We start from the raw sequence: 24,621 nt of genomic DNA on the forward strand, positions 1-24,621 counted from the left end.
CAATCCCTTAATGAAGTAGCTTTTGTTATAGTGAATATATACAAATCTAGAAGTATCACTATATCCAGCTTATTCTCGCTTCCCCCAAACAATAAAATGCCTCTCTCTGTTCTTAAATATGACTTTCCTATGTTGAAAAACTACAAGTTATGAAACTATTACACACATTGTAGAGCTATTTATAAGCATCCTTAGATCTGCTTCTGCCAGCTACAATAAGATGACTGTTAGCCCAAAACAAACAGTTGAAAGAGGAGCCCTTCTTTCTGACATGCCAAAAATTGAATGATCATGGAAATATTTACTGCTTCACCTTAAGTGGTCCTTCCAGGACAGGGATGAATCTGCTCTGGTAGCGGTTCAGTGCTCTCCAGCTGTCAAACCAACCCCTTTCAAAAAGCACTAAACACTTTAAAACTTTGAGATTATACATGACTAAACTTTACACCAGCATTTTGATTAGCCCCATTAAATAAGTAATCGGAAAACCTGTTGTGTTAACAAATATTGCTATATTAGAAATGGTCTACTTTTCTTACTTAAAGCTGCTTTGAACTGTTACTACAGATTTCATAGTATCACTACTTCCTAGCAATAAATACAGTGAGAAGTGTTATGGGACATTTCAAGTTCTCATGGATGTTTACAATGTACTTGCAGAAAAAAATGGGTGTTAAATTTTCTCCTCATACTATTTGGGCAGACAGTCTCCTTTGAACAGAGGAAGGATTGCACCTGACAGGCTGGTAAGCTACTATACTCTCACTGAAGTTCTAATCATTAAAAAATTCTAGAGCAGTAGAATGAGAAAATCAGCAATAAGTAGTTACGAATACAGCTTAGATACGAGTTAAATATGAGTCAATAGAGTAACACTGTTGCAAAAAAAGCAAACATCATTCTGGGATGTATTAGCAGGAGTGTTGTAAGCAAAACACAAGAAATAAGTCTTCCGCTCTACACTGCACTGATTAGGCCTCAACTGGAGTATTGTGTCCAGTTCTGGGCACCACATTTCAGGAAAGATGTGGACAAATTGGAGAGTCTAGAAAAGAGCAACAAAAATGATTAAAGGTCTAGAAAACGTGACCTATGAGAGAAGATCAAAAAAATTGGGTTTGTTTAGTCTTGAAAAGAGAAGACGGGGTCATAACAGTTTTCAAGTACATAAAAGGTTGTTACAAGGAGGAGGGAGAAAAATTGTTGCTCTTAACTTCTGAGGATAGGACAAGAAGCAATGGGCTTAAATTGCAGCAAGGGTGGTTTAGGTTGGACGTTAGGAAAAACTTCCTGTCAGGGTGGTTAAGCACTGGAATAAATTGCCTAGGGAGGTTGTGGAATCTCTATCATTAGAGATTTTTAAGAGTAGGTTAGACAAACACCTGTCAGGGATGGTCTAGATAATACTTAGTCCTGCCACGAGTGCAGGTGACTGGACGAGATGACCTCTCAAGGTCCCTTCCAGGCCTATGATTCTAGATACAGCTTACTAAAATTATGAGAGTAGATGTACTGTGTTCATGGAAACAGGTTTCAGAGTGGTAGCCGTGTTAGTCTGTATCAGCAAAAAGAATGAGGAGTACTTGTGTGGCACCTTAGAAACATTTATTTGGGCATAAGCTTTCGTGGGCTAAAACCCACTTCATCGGATGCATGCAGTGGAAAATACAGTAGGAAAATATATATATACACACAGAGAACATGAAAAAAATGGGTGTTGCCATACCAACTCTAACGAGACTAATCAATTAAGATGGGCTATTATCAGCTGGAGAAAAAAAACAACTTTTGTAGTGATAATCAGGATGGCCCATTTGAAACAGTTGGCAAGAAGGTGTGAGTAACAGTAGGGGGAAAATTAGCATGGGGAAATAGTTTTTACTTTGTGTAATGACCCATCCACTCCCAGTCTTTATTCAAGCCTAATTTAATGGTGTCTAATTTGCAAATTAATTCCAGTTCTGCAGTTTCTCGTTGGAGTCTGTTTCTGAAGGTTTTTTGTTGGACAGTTGCGACTTTTAGGTCTGTAATTGAAGAAATGAGTTTTGCATTTAGTTCTGCACATGGTAAGGTCTGTAGATCACTCTTATTTCTTGCAGCAGAAAATTCCAGAATTTAGGTCCAGCACCTGTGAAAATTGTCTTCTACATTCCTGAGACTGCCTGCTGAGTTTGTTCTGATGGAATGCAGCCATCATGCAAGGTCACAGTTGCAGTGGAAAAGGTGCTTTTTCAGGTAGCAGTCCTAACCACATGAAGTCTTGACACTCAAAGTCCTCAAACTAGATACTTTTCAATGGGGAGTCAATACAGAGCACAGCACAGGGGGAGAACTTTTCATGGTGACCCAGGTTAATAGGATACTGCATTCTGTAGTAATTGGGGCTTCTTTGAGGTATGTTTCAGTCTTAACTTGCAAGAATCAAAGTCATAAATACATAATTAGTGTCCAGGCTTACATCTCATAGGTCATAGCCTAATTTTCTGGACAATCATAAATGAAGTGACCATTGTTTGCCATGGTGGGCATCCAAAACAGAGCCCAAAACTGCAGGCTAATCCAACAAACTGAATGATGTTATAGAAGAGGCAAGTTCTTCAGAGCACTTCCATCTTATTGTAATCTCTATCTTAATTGGATACAGCTTTAGCCTGATGCTCTTCATTCAGGTGATTTTGCTGCCTCTGTATTGAGAAAGACAGTGCTGCTTAGACTGGACTGAAGGAGAGGTCATCTGCATATTGCAGGTACTTCCCTGTTCTCAATAACTCTCACCCAACCTCATACAGATGTTGAGAAACTTAGGAGGACAGAGTCTTGCAGGCTTTAGAGGTGGAGGAACAATTACCCATTGTGACCTTCTGAGGTCAGAAAAAAGAGGAATGTCATGAGCCATTTAAGGATGGTTGTGGTCACCTATGCAGCTTTTTAGAGCAGACAGGCTTATTTGGGTGATCAACAGTATCAACGATACTAATCAGGATGAGTATGAATGTACTTCTATTGTCTAGACAGGTGGTGGTCATCCACCAGAGCATTCAATTTAATGGTGTGTCAGTACCATGTTATGTTCTGAAGCCTACCAGTGAGATCGAAGATACTAGCAGCTAACGGGCAGCAGAAACTTTTTTTTGCTAGCTTCTCCCTTACCTTGCTTAGATAAGAGGTTAAAACTCAGTGCTATGTCTATGAGAAAAACTTTTTAAAATATGAAGAAGACTGGGCTGATCTAAGGGTAGAGGTCTGCTTTGTTATTAGCAAGAGCAAAGCTTACTTAATAGTGACAGGCTCTGAAAGATGGTGCTTCTGCTTGGCCAAAAAGATGGGGTCTTAGACAAAGCTCTATCAGAGATGGAGAGGAGCCTGTGAGAGGAAGGAATTTAAGAAAAAACACTTGCTATCGTATAAAAAAAATGCAGATTAATGTTCAGATAAGCATCTCACAATTGGTTGTCATACAGCATCAGCACTGTTTGACTTTACCTTGCATCTTAAACAAACCTGGTCAGATACTCTTCAGAATGCTAGTAGGAATCAGATAATGCTTTGGGGTTCTACAGGACTGGTATCTTTGCATGCTATCTTGCAGAAGTCAAGAGTAGATAGTAGCCCATGCTGATCTGTGTTGTGATCTGGGAGTTTATACTGTCACTTTTCTCAGTATCATTTTTGAAAAATGAAAGTTTACTTGGAATACTGAAATGCTAATAACTTATTTTTCCAGTTATACATTTGTGTGACAAGTCATGTGCACTAATAAAATAACTTGAATATTCAACTAGCTGCAATTAAGATAAAACACTCTAATACAGGTAAGATAAAACCTCCAATATATAGAAAATACAGCTCCTTTTAATGTTTTTATTTTGCCCATATACAGGTTGCCAGTATACAGCATAGCACTGACAACAGGCAGTGCAACACATTATATTGCATTTCTGTTGGCCAAAGAGTAAAACTAATATAATAAAAAAAGGTAATAGTGCATCAAAACTAGGGTTGACAGGTATCCACACACATCCCCTCACATACACTCAATTAAGAGCACAAGTTGAATCAAAAGTCATTCCTTAGAATTTTTGGTTGCAATACTGCTAATATAAACATAAGTTATAAAAAAGTACAGGTCATAGAAATGTTTACAAATAAGTTAATTTCAATATTCACATTAGAAAAATATACATTTGATATGATCAGTCTTTTCCAGAAGAAAGCATGTATAAATAAAACAGGTTTTTATATTTATGGCTCCACTTCACTTTGCGAGAGCAAAATATCTTCACTTTGGCCATCTGCTTCCATCGCCAGTAGTGCTTCCACAGTTTCCAAAGGAACCCCCTCGGGGGTGCGAATGTGCATTGTAGTACCATCAGCATTAGTTACAATCACAATGCCTTCTGCTTGAGACAGAACAGCAGTACCTGGATGAGATAGAATAAGCCCATCTGCAGTCTGAATAAAGATCTGTTCGTGTCCCTGAGACAAGAATTCATGGCTCTCATCAGCAATCTCAAAGGCTACAGTTTCACCTACAGTAACTGCATTCTCTAGCTCATGTTGTCCAGCATGATGTTCCTCTAGCCCACAAGAGAATTCAGTCAAGTTTTTAATTGGACTTTCAAGATTCTCCCGAGTGGATATGGAGGTTTCCTGTACAGGATTCTGATGTGGGTCAGTTTGAGTCTTGTATGAATGGTCTACTGGCACAGTGCTTGTTGAAAAGACTTTTTCAAGCTGCTGCATCTGATCAGCAATATCAGCATCATTAAGTTGTTCAGACTGTTCACTGGTAATAGTGTAACTCTGGTTTTCTTCATCTTGCTGAAGTTTCTGATATTTTCCATTATGATCAGTTTCTTCATTCATTGACAAGTTGGTACTCTGATTATCAATCACATCTTCTGATACCATGGAGCTACAAAATTCAGAACTTGTCAGTCTACCTGCTGTGTTCTCATTTACAAAGTGTGCTTGAACAAATTCTTCTGGTGAGCTATCTGCCTCAGCATGCAACAATGCTTCAGTACATGGTGGAGATGTGTTACTTGTACTATCTGGTCCCTGTATACTTATGAGTTGAGAGCATTCCATTCTCATTTTCATGGACTGAAGGATATCTGAATTTTCAGAGTTAGTTCTAGCTTCTAAATCAAGTGATTTGTGTTGCTCCCCAGTATGCTTTGCACTTCCAGTTATGCAAGGAGTAATACCTCTGTCTTCGGAGAACACAACCATCCCATTTAGTGGATTAAAACCTGAACAGTTGGGAAAAAATGTTACAGCATGTTGTACAATAATATGATTTTGAACTCTCAAAAGTAATTTTCTACAAGCATCTTTCTAAGATTTTATCTAGTTTTCCCTCCATCAAGTAGCATTGGATTCTTAGAACAGAATTATGCTATTGCCCTATGAATAATGGTACAAAAATTATACTTTTCTAAAGAGTCAGAAGTATACTTCTACTCAGGCTCTAGAAGTAGTTCCAGTAGGTTCCGTATTTATTCTCCCAATGGCTCCATATCAAATGACTTTAGTTTATAAAAAAGGGTGGTGACGGGTTTTTGAGTCACAATCCTGAAAACAGGATCAAAGATATGCTGGGTTCTTTCCATCATGCATGTCACTAGTAATAAGAGATGCAACAGCAGGCCAAATTATGCCCCTTCTGGCACCTGTGCAACTTTGTTACCTTTAGTAGGTTTTCACTGGTATTGTCGATTGGACCTTAGTAAAAAATCAAACTCAGTAACAAACACTGATATGCCAACTCATTCAATTTTAGCTGTTTCCTCTTCATGGTTAACAAGAGTCAAAACTTGTTTTTGTCATTAAGATATTGACTACATAGGAGACCTGTCAGGTAAGAAAGTGCCATTTTTATATGGTCAGGTTTTAAAGTGGAGCTGCACCTTAAACTAGCACAAACCTTAGTGGAGGTGCTAATGAATCAGATACTGTTTAACTTTATTGACTTTTTAAATAAATGGAAGTACAGCAGAAAATCCTCTTGTAAATGAAATAAGAGGAATGTGGTCTTGTAAGGGATACTTTAAAGGAGGAAAAAGGAATATCTAAAAAAGTGAAAGGGAAGAAGGGGCAAAAATGAGCAAAAGCACAGAAGCTTGTACTAGTGGCAAAAGAACAGCTATATAAAGAGAGAGGATAAAAAGGTGTAGTTCTTACACTGATTTTATCTACACTCTGACCAGCCCCACGTTCTGTCTTTTCTGTGTTTGTACAGTCCCTAGTACAATGGGGTCTTAGTCCATGATAGGGGCTCCTAGACACTGTGATAATATAAATAATATTCTTAACTCAGACTTCTCAGCTAAACTATCATTTAAGGACCTACAGAAACAAGTGCAAGACTAAGTTGAAGGCATGGTCATGACATCTTTAGAGACAACACAAGATAATGGAATTAACTGAACTGCACCAAAACAGAACAGAGTTGGTAAGTTAGAAGTTAAATGTTACCGTCTTTTGTAGTCAGTGTAGACAAGTTCCAGCTCTTTTCCTCTTCTCCATTTTGGCTACCATAAACATTTTTCACATTCTCCAATATGCCTTCTACTCTGGTCCTTTTAGCTGATGGCAACAGTTCTTCATATGAACTCTGTCAATACAAAAACTAGTAGGTTTTAGATCACTTGCAGAAACAGACAATTTGTGATCTTTTCCAGTACTAAGTATAACATTACTCCCACCTACAACAGCTTTTCAAAGCTAGGGGGCCCTTAAAAAAATTCTAAACACAATCTAGAACTTTTTAAAAGATGTTTTCTTGTTTTACAAGAATTGCTTCACAATTTGAGGGATGGGTCTGAGAGAAGTCTCACTAATAAGATCTGACACAGCTCACACAAGGAATACCTACTATAGAAGAAAATCTCTCCTCCCTCCCCACTCCAGCTTCAGTAAAGGGCAGTGAACTCCCTGCCATGAGAAGTGAGAGTGGGGGTGGGAAGGCTGACAAGGTCACAAGTTTAAGCACAGGCAGAAAAAAGGGAAGATGTTGCCATCATTCCTCTCTAAAGGCAGCTCTGAGGGCTCATCTACACTACAAAATTAGGTCGACTTAATTTAGGTCGACCTACGGGCCACCAGGGTAATTCAGTCGGCTGTTGGTGTCCAAATTGCCCTCCTTCTGCCAGTGGAGCACATCCTCACCAGGAGCGCTTGCATCGACTACAGTGGGGCATTGCGGGGCACTGACAGCCAAACATGGCACACTGACAGCCACTGGGGCTCACAGCTGGAGCCCCGGCCTCAGGGTAACAGCCCCAGCTGCGAGTCCAACTGGTTCAGTTTCACAGCATGGAGCCTACTAGCAGTGAAATTGACATTGTCTATTTCACAGCTGTTATTGTCTCTGACTCAGAGCTGTGGTGCTCTGAGAACCCGGGGGCTCAGCACTGGGCAAGGCTCACAGATGGAGACAAGAAATTGGCCAGGCTCAATTTCACAAACCCAAGATTACCAGCAGTGAAACTGACATTCTTATCAATTTCACAGCTTCAAGTTATAAGCAGGTGCTGCTGACAGAATGACAGCCAAGAGGTGATGTAAGTAACAGCATCTGCATGGACACTGACCCTAACTACACCAACAGAAGTGCTACACCTCTCATGAGGTGGAGCTGTTATGTTGGTGTAGCAGGCCACTTACTTGGGTGGAAGCAGCATTCTAGTGTAGAAACTGACATAATTAGATCGACATAAGCTGCCTTACATCAGCCTAACTCTGGTATAGAATAGACCAAGCCTGAATTGAGGCTGCCATCAGAGGAGAGGAAACTATCTATCTGCTCACTGCTATAGCCACAGGTAACAGATTAAATATGCTAATCTGATCCTCTCAGAAACAAATGGGCTGGTTTCACTCACCACTGTTAGCCACCTAATTAACTGCAGCACTCACTTCTCCCCCATTACTTAAATTTGCATGCTGGCCAGTCCACCTTTTTCAACACAAGCTACTGTTCTCTTCCAATAGCATGATACTTCATGTCAGCCTGCCAGATCCCACTTTAGACCAGGGGTTCTCAACAAAATGTTTGGTGGCTTCAGAGTGCGCCCATGAACTCTTGCTGGTGGCCGCTCTGACAAATTTTCCTAAAATACTTAATAAACTTTAGGAAAAACAAATAAATATACACATACATGTCCAAATCATTGCAATTTATTTATGTAGGGTTTTTTGCTGCCTTCCCTGCCCCCCCCATGGAGCCTCCTGGCCCCCCACCGCCCCCAGACCTTGCTGCATCCCCCTACTTCCCCCCATTGCCCCAAGCTCCCTTCCACAGCCTCGCACCCCAGGTTCATTCCACTCCTCCTCTTGACCACAACTCCAGGTAAGGCCAGCCATGCTGAAGTACCACTGCCCTGGGCTGAAGCCCAGAGCCAGAGCCCCATGGGTACAGTGGAGGAGGGGGCTGAAGCCCAGAGCCCAACACCAGAGCAGGGAGGGGGCTGAAGCCCACTCCCCGAGTCCCACAGATGAAGCTGGGCAGGAGGGTGGGGGAGGGGGGCAGCTGAATCCAGTCCCCTGGAGTAGCACATCCTTAATGAGGGAGTGAGGGCAAACACACTGAAAAGCAAAGCTCTTTAACTAGCTAATTTTGATATCTTAAAGAAATACCCTCCAATAAGATATTTCATTGTTACTGATTCAGAAAACTGTTACATCTGGAAACATCACTTTAATAGAAGTCAGGTAACACAGTTGTGAATATTCAAGAAATAAATTATATTACCATGTTTTAAGCAGCTTTAACTTGTTTATATATTAAATTCACAATTATTCTGTACCTCGTTTGCTCGTTTTTTCCCTGATATCTCTGTAAACATCTGCTCACCAACTGTTTTAATTACACATTGTGTGGAAGAGTCTATAGCTTTTATCTTTTGTTTTCCAAGAAGCTTCTCTGTAATTCCTAGTGATTCAGCAACCTATAAAATAATTAGGGATAACAGAATATAAGTGTGGTTTCTCCTACACCAAATTTTCAATATTTATATAGTCAAATATGTTTCTAAAACTGATCTAGAAAGACATTCAACACTGGGGTCCACTCTATCAGTCACAACATATATACAGCTTCTCAAGCTATTTTAGACTACAATAACTTCTACAATTAGCCTCCATTCAAATTAAGCATCTCCTATATAATAGCTAAAAGTAAAAATCAAGAAAAGAAATCAAGCTTAGAGCAAGAACTAGGAATGTAGGGGATATGGCGCACAGGTCCAGAGTAAGTTACTGTACAGCAGAGTTTAACAAAGGACACTATAAAGGTTGTTCATGACTTGAAGTTCTCCCAGTCTCTCTTTTTTTTTTTTTTTAAATCCTTTTGTATCTTCAGACTCAGTACACATTCTCTTACCAATTTTTGCTCTATTTTGTGCACGCATTGGTTTGTTAGTATAGGGTTTCTCATGAATGCTGGACTTTTTTTTTTTTTTTTAAATAAGCACATTACAGCATGTGTTAAAAAAAAATCAAAGAATTATACATGGACTTTGCAAAGAGAAGCAAAAAAAAGGTAGGTCGAATTTTGGGCCTACCAACCTTGACAGTGTCCCTTTAAACTGGTGCAATTTCATTTCTCCATAGAGGAAACATCATGATTGAGCAGTTACACAAGATAAAGTCAGATGAACACATGTAATAGTAAAACAAGGCAAACTTTTGGTATATATTATGATTCTGCCATGATTTATTCTGAAAAACAAAATATTCGATTAGCCAGTGCCAAAACTGCATATTGTATTTCATTTTTACCTAGGATTACTCTATCTGTGAAATACAATTTCCTCTCTTCCCTTCCTCCCCTGGATTTTCCAGTTTGTCCTGTCTTCTCTCCATCTCACTCAAATTAAGATCTTTGGAGCAGAGACTGTCTTTTGTGCCTTGTTAAATACTGATCATGTTGTTTGCACTTTAAACGTTTTGCTAGCAGTAATATGTACAAAATATTGTGTTATTCACTACTGAAAATTCGACAGTGATACACCATTACTTGGAGAGAGTCATTTCATCCCAAGCATCAGGAACTGTAAGAGATGTGAGAGATTCCAATATAACGGTCTCTCTCACCCAATGCTAAGAAGTGGAGTAGTGTCTGGAAAAATTGAACTCTTTATACCAAATTTGTATTATGATCTGCACAAACAAGCATTAAAAACTGAAAAAGCTATTAAAGAACTAATCTTTGTTGTGTTACATGCCTCAGTTTGATTATGTTCTGTTAATGAGCTTGCTGAATTTATACTTTCATTGAAATATTAAAAATAAATACATTTTCAAATGGTTCAATTATAGGGTATCTTTAAACTGTAATGTTTACTAGAAAATAAACTTTGGCAAATATAATGGATTTGTCTGCAGGGGGCTCTTTGCATCTCTGTCAGATCCTCAAATACCACTTATTTTAGCTCATCCCCAAGGTCCTCATGTGGTGGCCACTTCCTTTCTAGCCAAACATGGGATGGGATTATGTTAATGCTACTGTCCATCAGAGATTATGTTGAGTCACCAAAGTACCCCTGGGCAGCAAAGCATAGCTTCACACTATACTAAGCACCTGGGGTTTTGATTTGCATTTTGTAGTCAGCTATCAACTAAGGCTGTGGTTTAATCAAATATTTTCTATTACTAATCAAATTCCAAAAGATAAATATTTTTTAATCTTTTGGTATGTGTTCTTCAGTTTACACTTTATCTCCATTTTCTCTTACTAGGAAGTTGTTTTTCTGTTCACTTATGCTATATAATGCTTAGCAAGAGAGAAAAACATTGCTGAACATTCCCAAAGAACCGCCCTCCAAAATGTGTCCTCTTACCTTGGGATCTTTTATTTCCACAGGCTGCTGATAACTCAGAAAATCAGAATTACTGAAATGGTCTTGAGACATTTTCTTTACCATATTATGTAACTCTTCAAATTCTCTATAAACATCTGGAAAAAAGGCTTTTGCTGGGTAACCTTTTTCAACCTAAATGGAAATAAGCAAGAATATTAAATATGAAATCTAATCCAATCAGCAACATATAGATTTGTTTTGCCTAGCACTTTTTTCAATCCTCATTTTATTAATCTTACCAATCAGTCCAGAAAAGAAAGGACTGTGGAATCTTCAGAAATAACACTGATGAAGCAGGCAGCAAAAATTAAAAGTATAATCTGGCAAACTATCAACCTTTGACTAAGTAGGGATATTAAAGAAGGTACTAACAGTGATTCCCCCAAGAGACAGTGACCCCCTCATAATTTGGCCCCCACACTTTAAAATCCAACAGTTTCACCAAGTACAAAAATCTCTTGGGTCTTCTGTTAAAACTTGCAAGCTACTGTCTGTAGAAACCATTGATTATATCTATCCTGTGAAAGATATTTTACTACTATGTAAAACTTACAAACAAGTTAATTGACTTTGTTCTTGAAGTAATTGATACAATGTAAACAAACACTATAAGCTGTTAAGTGACTTTCACTTCATTCGATGGCTCCTAGGACAGACCCCCACCCTCTGTGATTAAAGGGCCGGGAGTCTCAAATGAATTAGCACACACTCTGAAAGTGGTGGAGACAGTAAATTAAAATATGGTTAAGGTATGGAATGTATGCTGATGAATGCTTGATATACATGGATGGTTAGGGAGGTGCCAGCCTAGAAAGGAAGTATCCATCGGCCGAAGAATGTGTCTAGTGGATGACCAGAAAACCCCCGGAGGGTAAACTGGGATCCACCCCATCACCTGGAAGGATGAGAAACACAAACTTTGGACAGTGTGGAGCCACCAGGAATGTGCCACTTTGGACAGGAATGTGTCCCATCTGCTGATTGAGTCAGCAACAGCAGGATGAAACAGCTCCCATAGACTAACATAGGAATTAATTCCTATAAAAGAATGGACTCTAAAGACTGATGACTTTGAGTCTTTGGTTCTGCTGCCAACCTCCAGGAGCATCAGGTGCATCTGACACAGACTCGGCTCCATCCTCATGACCAAGATACCTGGCCAGTAACTTGGCATGAGCAACTTCTAGGCTGGTAACTATAACACCTATACAGAACTTGAATGAATGATTGTGTGAATGAATCTATCTATATCTATCTATCTATCTATATGTGTGTGTATAAGGAATAAGTAGTGATAGGAATAAGTAGTCAAACAACGTTGTTTACTTTTATCTTTTGCTTTATCATTATATTTACAATAAATGTGGCATCTTTGCCTTATCCCTCTTAATAAGATCCTGCTGGTTTTTATTCTATTGGTATAACAACTACATGAGACTCAAGGGTGAACTCTAAAATGTCTTCAGCCTTCATATGTCTAACATCGAACTAAGATTAATTCCCAGAGAAGTTTTCATGGTGTACCTGAAAGATAAAATCTCCAATAATTTAATATATGTACATGATGAGAAAAGCTCACCTTCATCAGTAGAAATTCATACACAGTAACAAGCTTTGTCAGGCGGGGAAGAGCCAACTCCATTAAGTCTTCATTGTCACATTGTTGGATTAGCTGGTAAAGACCAAAATAGTTTCTTTAGGGGGGAGAAAGCCAATATATGCTAATCATCCCTTAATTCATAATGTAAAAAAATCTCAGTTCTCCATTATAGGTCACAATAGTCACTATCAAAGAAATGGCATGTGGTAAGGACCAATTCACTTTCCTTTACAGGATCAATAAAATTAAGTGGCTTTAAGAATAAATCTAAATTTAAAGATTTGACCAGAAAAGTTAAGAAGAGTATGGTCCAGTCTTTCGACACAAGCAGTTAATGATCAGTCTCAGTAACAATTGTGCACTCATATGAAAAGAAAAGTAGATCTTAATGAATTAAGCAAATAAGCACAACCATAAGCTCAAACCACAGTAATGTGCAGGAAGCTCAGAAAAATATGACAATTACTTAGATTGTAAGAAAAATATTTTTAGAAAAAGATGGACTCCTTTTTATTATACATAATTTTTATATATTAATAGACACACATAGTAGCAGTGGCAGTACTAATTATTTTTCCCCAAAACAGAGCCAAGAGTGCATCAAATTACTAAGAGGCCAATAACTATTATCCACAGGACCAGTTTCTAAAAAAATCTATATCTTTTACCAATAACTTGATTTATATGTTTTGCTTAAAAACTTATTTAAAATTTCACTTTGGTATTTAAATAACCCCCAGGCCTCCTCATTTATGCACATACATGTCTAGCTATATGTCAAACATACAGCAGCTCCTTGGAGAGCACATCCTCACTACATTTTGATTAAATTTATCAGATTTTGGCAGCAGGCAGGGAAAAAAAGGTACATATGAAATAGTTGTAGAAGGGAACCGTACCTCTTTTAGTCCAGCTTTTCTTCTAAATATGATGTGTTCTGTTGACACATTACTAAGCGACTTAGAAGGGGACCGACCAGGTCTATTAAGTCTTCCTGAACACATTGATCTTCCAGTCATCCTCGGTCGGCCGCGTCTTTTAGGTCGTCTGGGTCTTCCAGATCCATTTGGCATTCCAGGTCCCCAATGTACTAAACCAGTCTCATTTTGTTGTGCTGCCAACAAAGGTCTGTCTGTTGCAGATTTACCAGTCTTTATAAAAAATATATACAATAATCATTAAAACACTCTCCCTCCCTCAATATGCTGCTGAGAAAATCTCAGTTTAAAATATTTAGCGAAATTATTCAACCAAATGCTCTGAGTATCCCTAAGCTCTCTTTGCCAGAAACTGGGAATGGACAACAGGGCAATCACTTGATTGCCTGTTCTGTTCATTCCCTCTGAAGCACTTGGCATTGGCCACTGTTGGAAAACAGGATACTGGGCTAGATGGACCATTGGTCTGAACCAGTATGGCCATTATGTTCTTAACTTCAAGTTAGTTTCATTTACTATGCAATTTCAGTATTGTTAGATATGAGTAAGTACAGCTGCATGAATATTTGCAGGATTAAATCAGGAAGAGGCTAGGGACACAGCTGCTTCTGTAATTTGTTGTCACTATTTGTAATATTAGTTCTCCTGCTGATCCATTAAATTAAGTACAATACACAGAACAAAGGGAATTTGATCATAAACAAGAGTAGCCTATGGTCTTGTCAAAGAGCTGCTTGCTTCAAAGAGGGTATCTTTTATTTTAAGAGAGAAAATAAAATGGTTTTATATTATTAATTTAGATTAAAAAATAGCATAATAGATCTAAACAAAAAGCTCTAGTTGCCTTGATGGTTAGTTTTACAATTTCATAATGATCACTCAGCAGCATAGGCGCCGACTTCCCCTCTGCCCAGTGGGTGCTCGAACCCCCACCCCGACCCCACCCCTGCACTATCCTTGCCCCGCCCCCATTCCACCCTTTCCCTTCCCACCCCCATTCCACCCCCTTCCCCCAAGTCCGCGCCGCACCTCTTCTCCGCTTCCTCCCCCGAGCGCGCCACGTCCCCGCTATTTCCCCTCCCTTCCGGAAAGTCCTAAGCACCAAGCAGCTGTTAGGCGGCGGGTGGGGGGGGGAGGAAGCGCTGGAAGGGAGGAGGAGGAGCGGGAACGGAGTGCGCTCGGGGAGGGGAAGGAGGCGAGGAGGGGGGAGCTTGGCTGCTGGTAGGTGAGGAGCACCCGCTAATTTTTCCCCATGGGTGCTCCAACCCCGGAGCACCCACAGAGTCAGCGCCTATGCTTAGCAGTATTAAGTTCATATATGAATAACAGACTCAATGCAGCAGCAGCATTAAGCAATCAAATGGAAGGAAACAAATTAACTCAGCCAGCCAGAATACCAAAGAAACTATCCACTATTCCAGAAACATACCTTCAGCTTTCCCCCCAAAATCCTGTCAAATAAACAGTTCTGCAGTGAGCCCAGGAAGTCATCAAGTTCAGGCTATCCTGAATTTTGTGTTTCCCTGTTTCTAAGAACGTAAGAACAGCCATATTGGGTCAGACCAAAGGTCCATCTAGCCCAGTATCCTGTCTTCTGACAGTGGCCAATCTCAGGTGCCCCAGAAGGAATGAACAGAACAGGTAATCATCAGGTGATCCATCCCGTCACCCATTCCCAGCTTCTGGCAAACAGAAGCTAGGGACACCATCCCTGCCCATCCTGGTTAATAACCACTGATGGACCTATCCTCCATGAATTTATCACATTCATTTTTGAACCCTGTTATAGTCTTGGCCTTTGCGACATCCTCTGGCAAAGAGTTCCACAGGTTGACTGTGCGTTGTATGAAGAAATACTTCCTTTTGTTTGTTTTAAACCTGCTGCCTATTAATTTCATTTGGTGACCCCTAGTTCTTGTGTTATGGGAAGAGTAAATAACACTTCCTTATTTACTTTCTCCACACCAGTCATGATTTTATATACCTCTATCATATCCCCCCCCTTAGTTGTCTCTTTTCCAAGCTGAGAAGTCCCAGTCTTTTTAATCTCTCCTCATACGGAAGCTGTTCCATACCCCTAATCATTTTTGTTGCCCTTTTCTGAGCCTTTTCCAATTCCAATATATCTTTTTTGAGATGGGGCGACCACATCTGCATGCAGTATTCAAGATGTGGGCATACCATGGATTTATATAGAGGCAATATGATATTTTCTGTCTTCTTATCTTATCCTTCTCTTAATGATTACCAACATTCTGTTTGACTGCCGCTGCACATTGAGTGGATGTTTTCAGAGAACTACCCACAATGACTCCAAGATTAGTGGTAACAGATAATTTAGACCCCATCATTTTATATGTATAGTTGGAATTATGTTTTACAATGTGCATTACTTTGCATTTATCAACATTGAATTTCATCTGCCATTTTGTTGCCCAGTCACCCAGTTTTGTGAGATTCCTTTGTAACTCTTCGCAGTCTGCTTTGGACTTAACTATCTTCAGTAGTTTTGTATCATCTGCAAATTTTGCCACTTCACTGTTCATCCCTTTTTCCAGATCATTTTTTAAAACTGTTGTTGTAGTCTCAATACAAACAAAGTCAAGCTATTTAAGCAACAGTAAACAATGGATATGCAGGAATACAATATTCACTACACCAAAAGAGGTTACAAAAATATAAAATTTTCAAAAATAGTCTCAAAGCTATCATAGAAAAAAGTTGGCAAAACAGAGTCCAAGAATCTCTCACTGAAAGCTACTTTGTTCCCCTAGCTAGCTAGGGTATTAAAATGAATGTCCTAAAGATTCATGTGATCAGGCAGTTTATAAATATCTTCAAATGGTAATTAATGTTACAATAATTCAAGTGTCCTCTCAGTTCTATGAACGCATCTGAGTCCTAACCTTCAATACCTCCTGCTTACGTTCCAACAATAGCCCCCCTCTTTGCACAGACTTCCCAAATTTAGTGCAGTGTTACCTATAGACTAGATGCAAATTACCAAACTCATTCAACTGCGACTGAAGTTTTTAATTTGAAGTGTGGGTCACGGGTGCTATTCTTCCTCCATAATCTACCTGTACTGATAATCCTCTTAATGTTTCTCGATAACAATCATAACTGACAATGGCTTATGGCCAACAATATAGCTATCTGGCAGGACAGAGACAAAATCTAGCCTGGTGACTCAAGCAGCCACAATAATTAAGTCGATTTATAGACTAGTAAGTCATTCAGTTACCAAGAGGAAATTTTGTGTGGCTCTCATTTGTCAGATAGAAATTTCAGATTTTCTGTAGCACTATATTCAGCCAATCAACAGTCCTAAAGATTTTATGGCAAAATAAATTCAAAAGACCACTTTTAGGTTTTTCTTAAGTCCCCATCACCACAATATACAAATACTGCACAGGCAAATTAGATCTATATGATGAGCCAGTTGACTTCATGGAGCTTTCTGTTCTTTTTCCTCCCCAAGTTGTAGAAAACTCTGCTTTTTGTTTGTAATTATCTACTAACCTTATGTCATGTCTCAGGCTACCCACATTCACACTTCTGGAAGCAACATCACATTCACAAAAACGCAACAAATATAACATTGCCGCATCCAAAAGAACAGTCTTCCTAAAAAGGCAGTTGTGATACAATTATAGCTCCACTGTTTACACTGGAGACTTTCTTTTGCAGCAAGAAGGCCACAAAGACCATTCATTTCTATTGACAAATGCACTTTACTATGAAATGGACAGTTTAAAACCAGTTTCTTGGAATCTCTCCAACTGAAACTACTTACATTTTTCTAACGCAGGGAATTGTATTCTACCTACCCTAGATTTCCCTCTATAGTTTCAATTGCAGAAGTTATGCTTCACTTCCAACAGTACACTATATAGCATAGCTGTCCACGGACAGCTGAGTTTCAACCCAGCAGAGGCTGTATTTCAGTGATGGGTCAAACTGACTCCTGAATATAGAAGATGGTTGGGGTTTTTTAAGCCTTTTAAAATGAAATATACATGAACTGCAGAGTGTTTTTTCCTTATGTCAATGCTGAGAAATAAGCGAGGTTAGTTACAAAGTCTAAATCTTATTCTCCCCCGGCAGGTCACTAAATTTTTTTGTTCGTTTGTTGTTTATTTTAAAACTTAACCAATGGTCATACATATTTATTGCAGTTTCAGACAAGCAGATTGCAACTTTTCCTAATTCATTCCTATTCTCTTTTGGCCATGCACATAGGCCACTACCTTCAATCTATGTAAAGAATTCCCATTGCCAGCAATAGGAATTCAGTATCTGAATTAGTGTAGAATAAGGTTCTAAAATTGCAATAAGGTTGGAGTGAAATTGCCTTTATATTGTTTATGAAACTGCGTATTATGCAGAAAGCAAACTACTACTTTACCTGTTGCTCACTCTGTGAAGAAGCAGTTTCTTCCAAACCAATAACTAGTGAATTTTCATTATTTAAAGTGACAGCAATTGGTTGCGAGAGTGTCAGACTCAGAGTTTGATCATCTGCTCCTCCAGAAATATCCAGAAACACACTTCTATTAGTTTTATTCATTGAGACTTTTTGCTGTGTAGACTCCAGTTGTCCATGACCTGGATTAAGTTTATAATGTCGTGCTAATCCTCCATTTCCTATGTAGGATTTTTCACAAGTCTGACATTTAAACATTTTGGGCTTTAGGTTATAATTCAAAGGATTGAATAATGCATCCATTCCCTTTGCTTTCCCCTCATCGTCATCTTCTATGCTTAGTTCGGCATAGTCATCAGAATCAGACTGATGACCATCGGCCAAATCTTCTGTTTTAATGAATTTATAATCTTTCGCTTTATATTTTGGAGGGCGCGAAATCCGTCCACAACGAGTCTTCACTTTCAAAGATTTTTTTAGCTTCAGTTCTTCTTTTTGCTTTTTCTCAAGGCTCGAGATAAGAGTATTTGCTGAACTGGCTGCCACCAAAGTAACATTTCGAGACTCTGTAGCAGACACTGTGGCACATGTAGTTTTTTGTCCATTCAGTGCCTGGTGTGTGGGAATCTTATTCACTGACACTGGTCCATCAGGGGCTAAAGGTCTCTGCACAAGTAGCTGAACTGGAGGCTCAGAAGAACTATGCAAGAAAAACTGTTGCTGCTCAGTTCCTGTTACAGGCTGTATCCTAATAATCTGGGGATTAATAATATTAAGTCTAGACAGACCAGAATTCCTACCAACTGGCTGACTCGGTGTTATAGCTTTGGACTGGACTTCTGCAACAGGTGGCACTGGCTTTTCATTTTCCTTCATCTGCCCCGGCTGCACTTGAACACAAATGGCTTCTAATTGCTTTAGGGGGGAAAAAGTTGAAAATGTAAAAGTACAATATTATTTATCAAGATTTTACATCTTTGTGTATAAGACCTTAAAGTGAAACATAAAGAAACTAATACATCATCCAGTTTTCTTACAACCCTCAAGGAACATATTTCCTTCCTTCCAGCTACTAAATTATCACACAGTTGCATTTGTTGCTCAGATAAGGAATTTCAGTTTACTTTGTATATCATATCACTGTTTTATTTTTAATGTCCATCAACCATGAATTTAGTTGTCAAAAACTAAAGAATAATTTCTGCAAATGGATCCGTTGGGCAGAGCCCTGTTGAAGTCAATAAGGGGTCACCTGTGCAGATTCAGTTGCAAGCTCTAGACCTATGCTGTGAATTTGTAAACTGAATAAGCACATCTCACCCACAGGACAACTACTGTCTATTAATTTTGCAGGCCAAGTATTAGGCCACAGTTATACCCTAATAAATGCACAGTTCAAAAATCCTTAAGATGATATAAGCAACTCAGGCCTCTGGCCTATCACCTTCTGTCTGTCCTCCTCTCCCCACCCTATTTATTTATTGTTTTGTTTTTTAAAAATCACACCACAGGGCTAGCAAGGGACTGAGGAAGAGTCAAAGCCTGTCTATTGCCTCTTACTTGAAAAGTGTCCATTTCTCTAGCTGCAAACCACCCATCAAAGCACTTAAGCACATGCCAAAGTGCAAGCACACAAATAATAATCCCTCTGATGCTGTGCAAACACATGCTTAAGTGCTTTGCTAGATCAAGACTTAAATGCACAGCTCTCCACTTAAAGGAAAGTCTACAAGTTAATTGCTTCTAGTTGGCAAATAATCCCTCTCCCCCCTCCCTCAATTAAGCAAATACTATCCCCAAAGAAAAGGCTCATTATTATTATTTGTATTACAGTGATGCCCAGAAACTCTAATCATGGACCAGGATCTCACTGTGCTAAGCACTGTATGAAAGGACAGAACAAACAAACAAACAAAAAATGTAGTCCCTGCCCCAAAGACCTGACAGTCTAAATTCAGTCCAGACTTCTAATTTCAAACGTCAAATGTTTCTATTATAACAACACCCGTTCAAGAGTGTGAACAGAGATTTTTCTGTTTTTAAAAACAGTCTTCCATAATACAAACACAGCTGAACGGATATTACTCACTTAAAAAAAAAAAAAAAGTTACTGTTGGGCAAGAACCAAACATGGAAAATCTTAGCCCAAAACGAAAATATTGGGAAAGTTAAAGAGTGCATGAAAACAAAAGTTATAACAGAAACAGCTTTAAAATCTCAAGTATAGCAGGCAGCCACTGTAATAAAAAAAACAAAACACCCATAGATCAATGGGCTAGCACAAACTAAGTACCCCAAACACTCATTTGCTAGATACGCTAGACTGACAGGTTACATTGGCCTAGTCGCTGTAAAGTAGTTCTTCCAAATCATGTTGGACAACATGAATTACATGAATTCTGCTAGACTAGAACATAGGTCACGCTGACCAGCACCTGTCACCTCCATTCAACAGTATACGCTCTACCTTGTTAGAAACTGAGCTGCTCCCAACACCAGTGTTCCAACTATTAGACTGGAGAAATCTAATTCCAAGGCAGGTTAAACTGATCAGGAAATTAGGGTCAGCAGTGAAACTAGTGCAATAGCACTCAGCAGTTTCATCACTGAGAACGGGCCATGACTATTCAATGTTCAGCACATTCTAGTGCCCAGGCCCAATTCTATATTGGAGACCACTTTCACATTCACTTGACCCTTGGCTTTCCAAAGACTTCCCCTTTGTTTACCTTGTGTACAAGGCACCTGGTGGTACCGATAGTTTTGCCCTGCTGAAGGGCAACCTGCTGGGCCACATTCTGCAACTGCTGTGCTGCATTGTGCATGATACTGGTCACCAGCTGGGACCCGGAGGCAGCAGTCAGGCTACAGCCCTGTGGGGATCTGCTGAACCCTGATGCTGGGGGCATGAGGCCAATCTCCTGGGGTAGCGAGTACCCCCCAGCTCGGGGAGGAGGCAACAATAAGGATCCAATGCCAGCTCCAGAGGAGGGAAGAAGGGGCGGTGGAGGCTGCTTCTGGGCCCTGCTCACTTGTTCGATGACCCTCTGCAGCTCCTCGGGGGCCAGGGGTGTCGCTGTGGCCTGATGGCCGGGAGGCTGAGCCAGTGGCTCGGCCTGACTCCTCTCCGCAGGCAAATTCCCAGGCAGCCCAACTGCCTGGTTCTCGGTCGCCACCACCAGCTGCTCCTCCGCGCTCAGCTCAGCCCGCTGCACCAGGCTCCCACCCGGCTCCAGGTAGAGGGTAGTGCCGACGGCGGAGGAGCTGGCAGCCAGGCTCTGGGCCAACTCCTCGGTCACCGCCAGCACCTGCGATCCCTCCTCGGTGGGGGATCCAGCCTCCAGGGGGGCCAGCAGGCCCCCGCCCTCCTCAGGCTCCAGCGGACCCAGCAAGTCACCCCTGGCCGCGACCGCCCCGGGGGGATACCCAGGTCCCAGCAGGCCAACCCTCTCCCCGGCCGCCGCGCTGTGGCGAGCCCCACGGGCGGCGGCCGGTCCGGGGGGCTCTTCCTCAGCAGGAGACGGCGGCGATGCCACCACCGCCGCGCTCTCTCCGCCCCCATCCTCGGGAGCCGCCATCTTGGCAGCTGTCGGGGGGCGGGAGACGCATTCGGCCCCCAGGTCTTAAAGGTGCGGAGCGAACCTAGAGGAACCGGCAATGCGGGAGCCAATGGGGGCCGCCGCTGCGGTCTGGACACGTCATCATGGAAGGGGCGTGGTCATATGGACGGACTGGGGCCCAGGAGGGACAAGACACTTTCGAAAGCGTTTTCCTGTGCGATGGTGCTCAGTGTAATACAGTTGAATTCGGTATACACTCATTCAACAGTATAGTTCAGTGCAATTCAATTCAGTGCAACACCCCACAAGTAGAATTCAAAACAGTGCAACTCATAGGGCGTCAGTACGTCTGTATAGATAGATTTGATACACCATGGGATAGACAAAAAGCATCTGAAACTGATTACAGTGCTTTTAAAAGTAAAAATAAGGGGTGGGGAAGATCTCAAGCCTTTTTTTTGTAAAGTAAATTGTATTCAAACCAAATGTCAGCCTGTTTTCTGAAACACACAAGATATAATCCCCCGATTAAGGGGTTTTAATGGAAATGCCAAGTCAACTTTACCCACAAAGGTATTACCTCACTGTTTTAACATTTTGGCTCTGATCCTGCAAAGATGTGTGCACGTGCTTACCCTCAAATCTATGGGATTAGGTACATGCATAATTTTTTCAATGAGCAGCACTCTGAGTCTACCCTGACTTTTAACCATTTCATTAGGAATGTTTTCTTCACTTTTTTAATTTGAAGTAGGGCAGTTTTCTCTGCATGACAATATTTTTTACAACCAGTTTTCAGAGTAGCGTAAAATTATTCAAGAGAATCAAGAGAGACTAGTTTTCTACTTTTAAACGTTCTAAAGCAAAAATAAAGAGACTATTTGAAATTTGTGGAGGGACTATTTTATATCTACAATTTACTTCTCAACTCACATAAATGTGCTGTGCTGTTACTCTTTTGCTGAATATATATTTTTAAAACTATTATTTTGTATTGCACCAAGTAATGTGCTATAGCAAAAACATGAAAAGTCAAATATGAGTGTGCAGATAGATGCAGGCATAGGTTCCCCTTAAAAACTATGGTGCTGCATTATAAGGTTATAGATCTTTTAAAAAGCTTGATGGAGAGGCAGTTTAAACCTCACCCTTTTGGTAGCTGATTGAAAGTAAAATAATCTCAGTCATTATTTTATAACAACATTTTAATTTTAATATGAGCATGTTAATTTGCGTTTTTATCCATCAAAACATATTAATGGAAAGTCAATGTAATATAAAAAAAATTAAAAAAGAAAAAATTGCGTTGTGGCCCGTACGGGGATCGAACCCGCGACCTTGGCGTTATTAGCACCACGCTCTAACCAACTGAGCTAACCGGCCACTTCGTATTAAGCGTTTGCACTGATCTCCATAAGAATAACACAGGAACTACTGTTGCCATTTCTCCCCCTCTAGTTTACTGTACACTCGTGTAAATATTGCCTGTTCCCGAGACAATGTATTCAGTTCCCGCCCCGACAGCGGGGTCCGGGGTCCAGACTCCAGACCTTGTAGGTTCAATAAGCATATTTGAGCGATTATACAAGCCCGTTCAAAGGGTTCAGACTGGGGGCCATGAGTAAGCAGGAGCAACAACCCTAAGGTACAAACAGCCCACAGGTCTCATTCATTCAGGCTAGATTCATAGCTGGTAAGTTATACCCCCACGCATGGCTTTTTAAAAGTGACTCCAGTTTTATTTCATTAAATCGAAATATTTCTTTTGCCACTTATTTTAATATTATTTATTTATTTTTAATTCCCATTTATTTTACATACTGCTTTTTAAACAAATATTGCATTGGTAAAATATGAGTCACGTATTATTTTCTTTCTATAACTTTTGGGTTTATTGTAAATTGTATCTTTATTTTACGTTAAAATAAACTTGTATTATTTATAGATGGTCAGTCCTGCAGCAAATCTTGCAGTTTTCAGCTGAGATTGCTATGTAGGCCATCAAACAAGAAAAAGAACCACAAACAGGGGGAGTGCAAGTTAGTAAACCAGTAATTCTGTTTAATGCACATGCATCAAATCCACTATTTTTCCCCCCTAATATTATAGGTTCTCTGGCAAAGCTGATGAACTTCTAACTGGATTGTAGCCACACCACTTTTACCGCTAGTTGTTTCACAGTGAATGACAGGTGGTAAGGATCAACTGTAGGCTTAACATACCTACCTAAATATGACTCTGAAAAGAGGAGGTAGTACTCACGTTACGTCTAATCACTGTTGCTATATTTAATGTATTGAATAAATATGGACCTATCTATACAGTACTATATACTTAATATACTTCTAAAATTGTTCATTAACCAGTAATTTTGTGTGGGTGTAGCAACAATTCATAGTTTCATAGGACTGGAGGGGCCCTGAGAGGTCTTCTAGTCCAGTCCCCTATGCTCAAGGCAGAACAAAGTATTTGACCATTCCTGACAGGTGTTTGTCTAACCTGCTCTTAAAGAACTCCAATGACAGAGATTGCACAACCTCCCTAGGCAATTTATTCCAGTACTTAACTACCTTGGCAGTTAGGAACTTTTTCCTAATGTCCAACCTAAACCTCCCTTGCTACAAAATAAGCCCATTGCCAGGGCCGGCTTTAGCAAGAGTGGGGCCCAATTCCTGGGGGCAGGGCTTGCTGCCGGCAAGCCCCGCCCCCAGGAATCGGGCCGCGCTCCAGCTGGGGTCGAGGGGATTGGGTCCGGGCCGGAGCCGCTGGGGCCGGGTCCAGGGGTGCTCGGCCGGCACGCTCGGCCGGGGCCGGCACCCCAGGGCCCGAGCCGAGCCGGGCCGGAGCCGCTCAGGCCGGGGCCAGGGGTGCTTGGCCGGTGCCAGGACCGGGCCGGAGCATTCAGGGGAGGGGAGGAGGAGGAAGTGAGCTGGGGGCGGGGTGGACAGCTGCGGGGCCCTCTTAGGCGCGGAGCCCGATTTAGCAGAATCGGCTGAATCGGCCTAAAGCCGGCCCTGCCCATTGCTTCTTGTCCTATCCACAGAAGTTAAGAACAACAATTTTTCTCCCTCCTCCTTGTAATAACCTTTTATATACTTGAAAACTGTTATGACCCCTCTGTCTTCTCTTTTCCAGACTAAACAAACCCAATTTTTTTGATCTTCCCTCATAAGTCATGTTTTCTAGACCTTTAATAATTTTTGTTGCTCTTCTCTGGACTTTCTCCAAT

General features: G+C 40.6%; 1 protein-coding gene and 1 non-coding gene across 2 annotated transcripts; both read right to left on the bottom strand.

Moving 5' to 3' along the window:
- Positions 1-3,869: 3,869 nt before the first annotated feature.
- ZNF839 (zinc finger protein 839) lies at positions 3,870-21,410 on the bottom strand. Its single transcript, XM_065403667.1, has 8 exons — positions 20,562-21,410; positions 17,815-18,747; positions 13,368-13,619; positions 12,448-12,540; positions 10,848-11,000; positions 8,814-8,954; positions 6,481-6,619; positions 3,870-5,255 (listed from the first exon to the last, which is right to left on the bottom strand). Exons 1-8 carry the CDS (start codon positions 21,408-21,410, stop codon positions 4,243-4,245), a joined length of 3,573 nt encoding a protein of 1,190 aa, XP_065259739.1. The 3' UTR covers positions 3,870-4,242.
- A 1,291-nt stretch (positions 21,411-22,701) lies between these two features.
- Positions 22,702-22,775, bottom strand: TRNAI-AAU (transfer RNA isoleucine (anticodon AAU)). The gene has a single exon. It is a non-coding gene; the product is annotated as a tRNA-Ile (tRNA).
- Between the last annotated feature and the right edge of the window lie 1,846 nt (positions 22,776-24,621).

Source organism: Emys orbicularis, chromosome 4, assembly GCF_028017835.1.
Source record: "Emys orbicularis isolate rEmyOrb1 chromosome 4, rEmyOrb1.hap1, whole genome shotgun sequence".
Taxonomy (NCBI): domain Eukaryota; kingdom Metazoa; phylum Chordata; order Testudines; family Emydidae; genus Emys; species Emys orbicularis.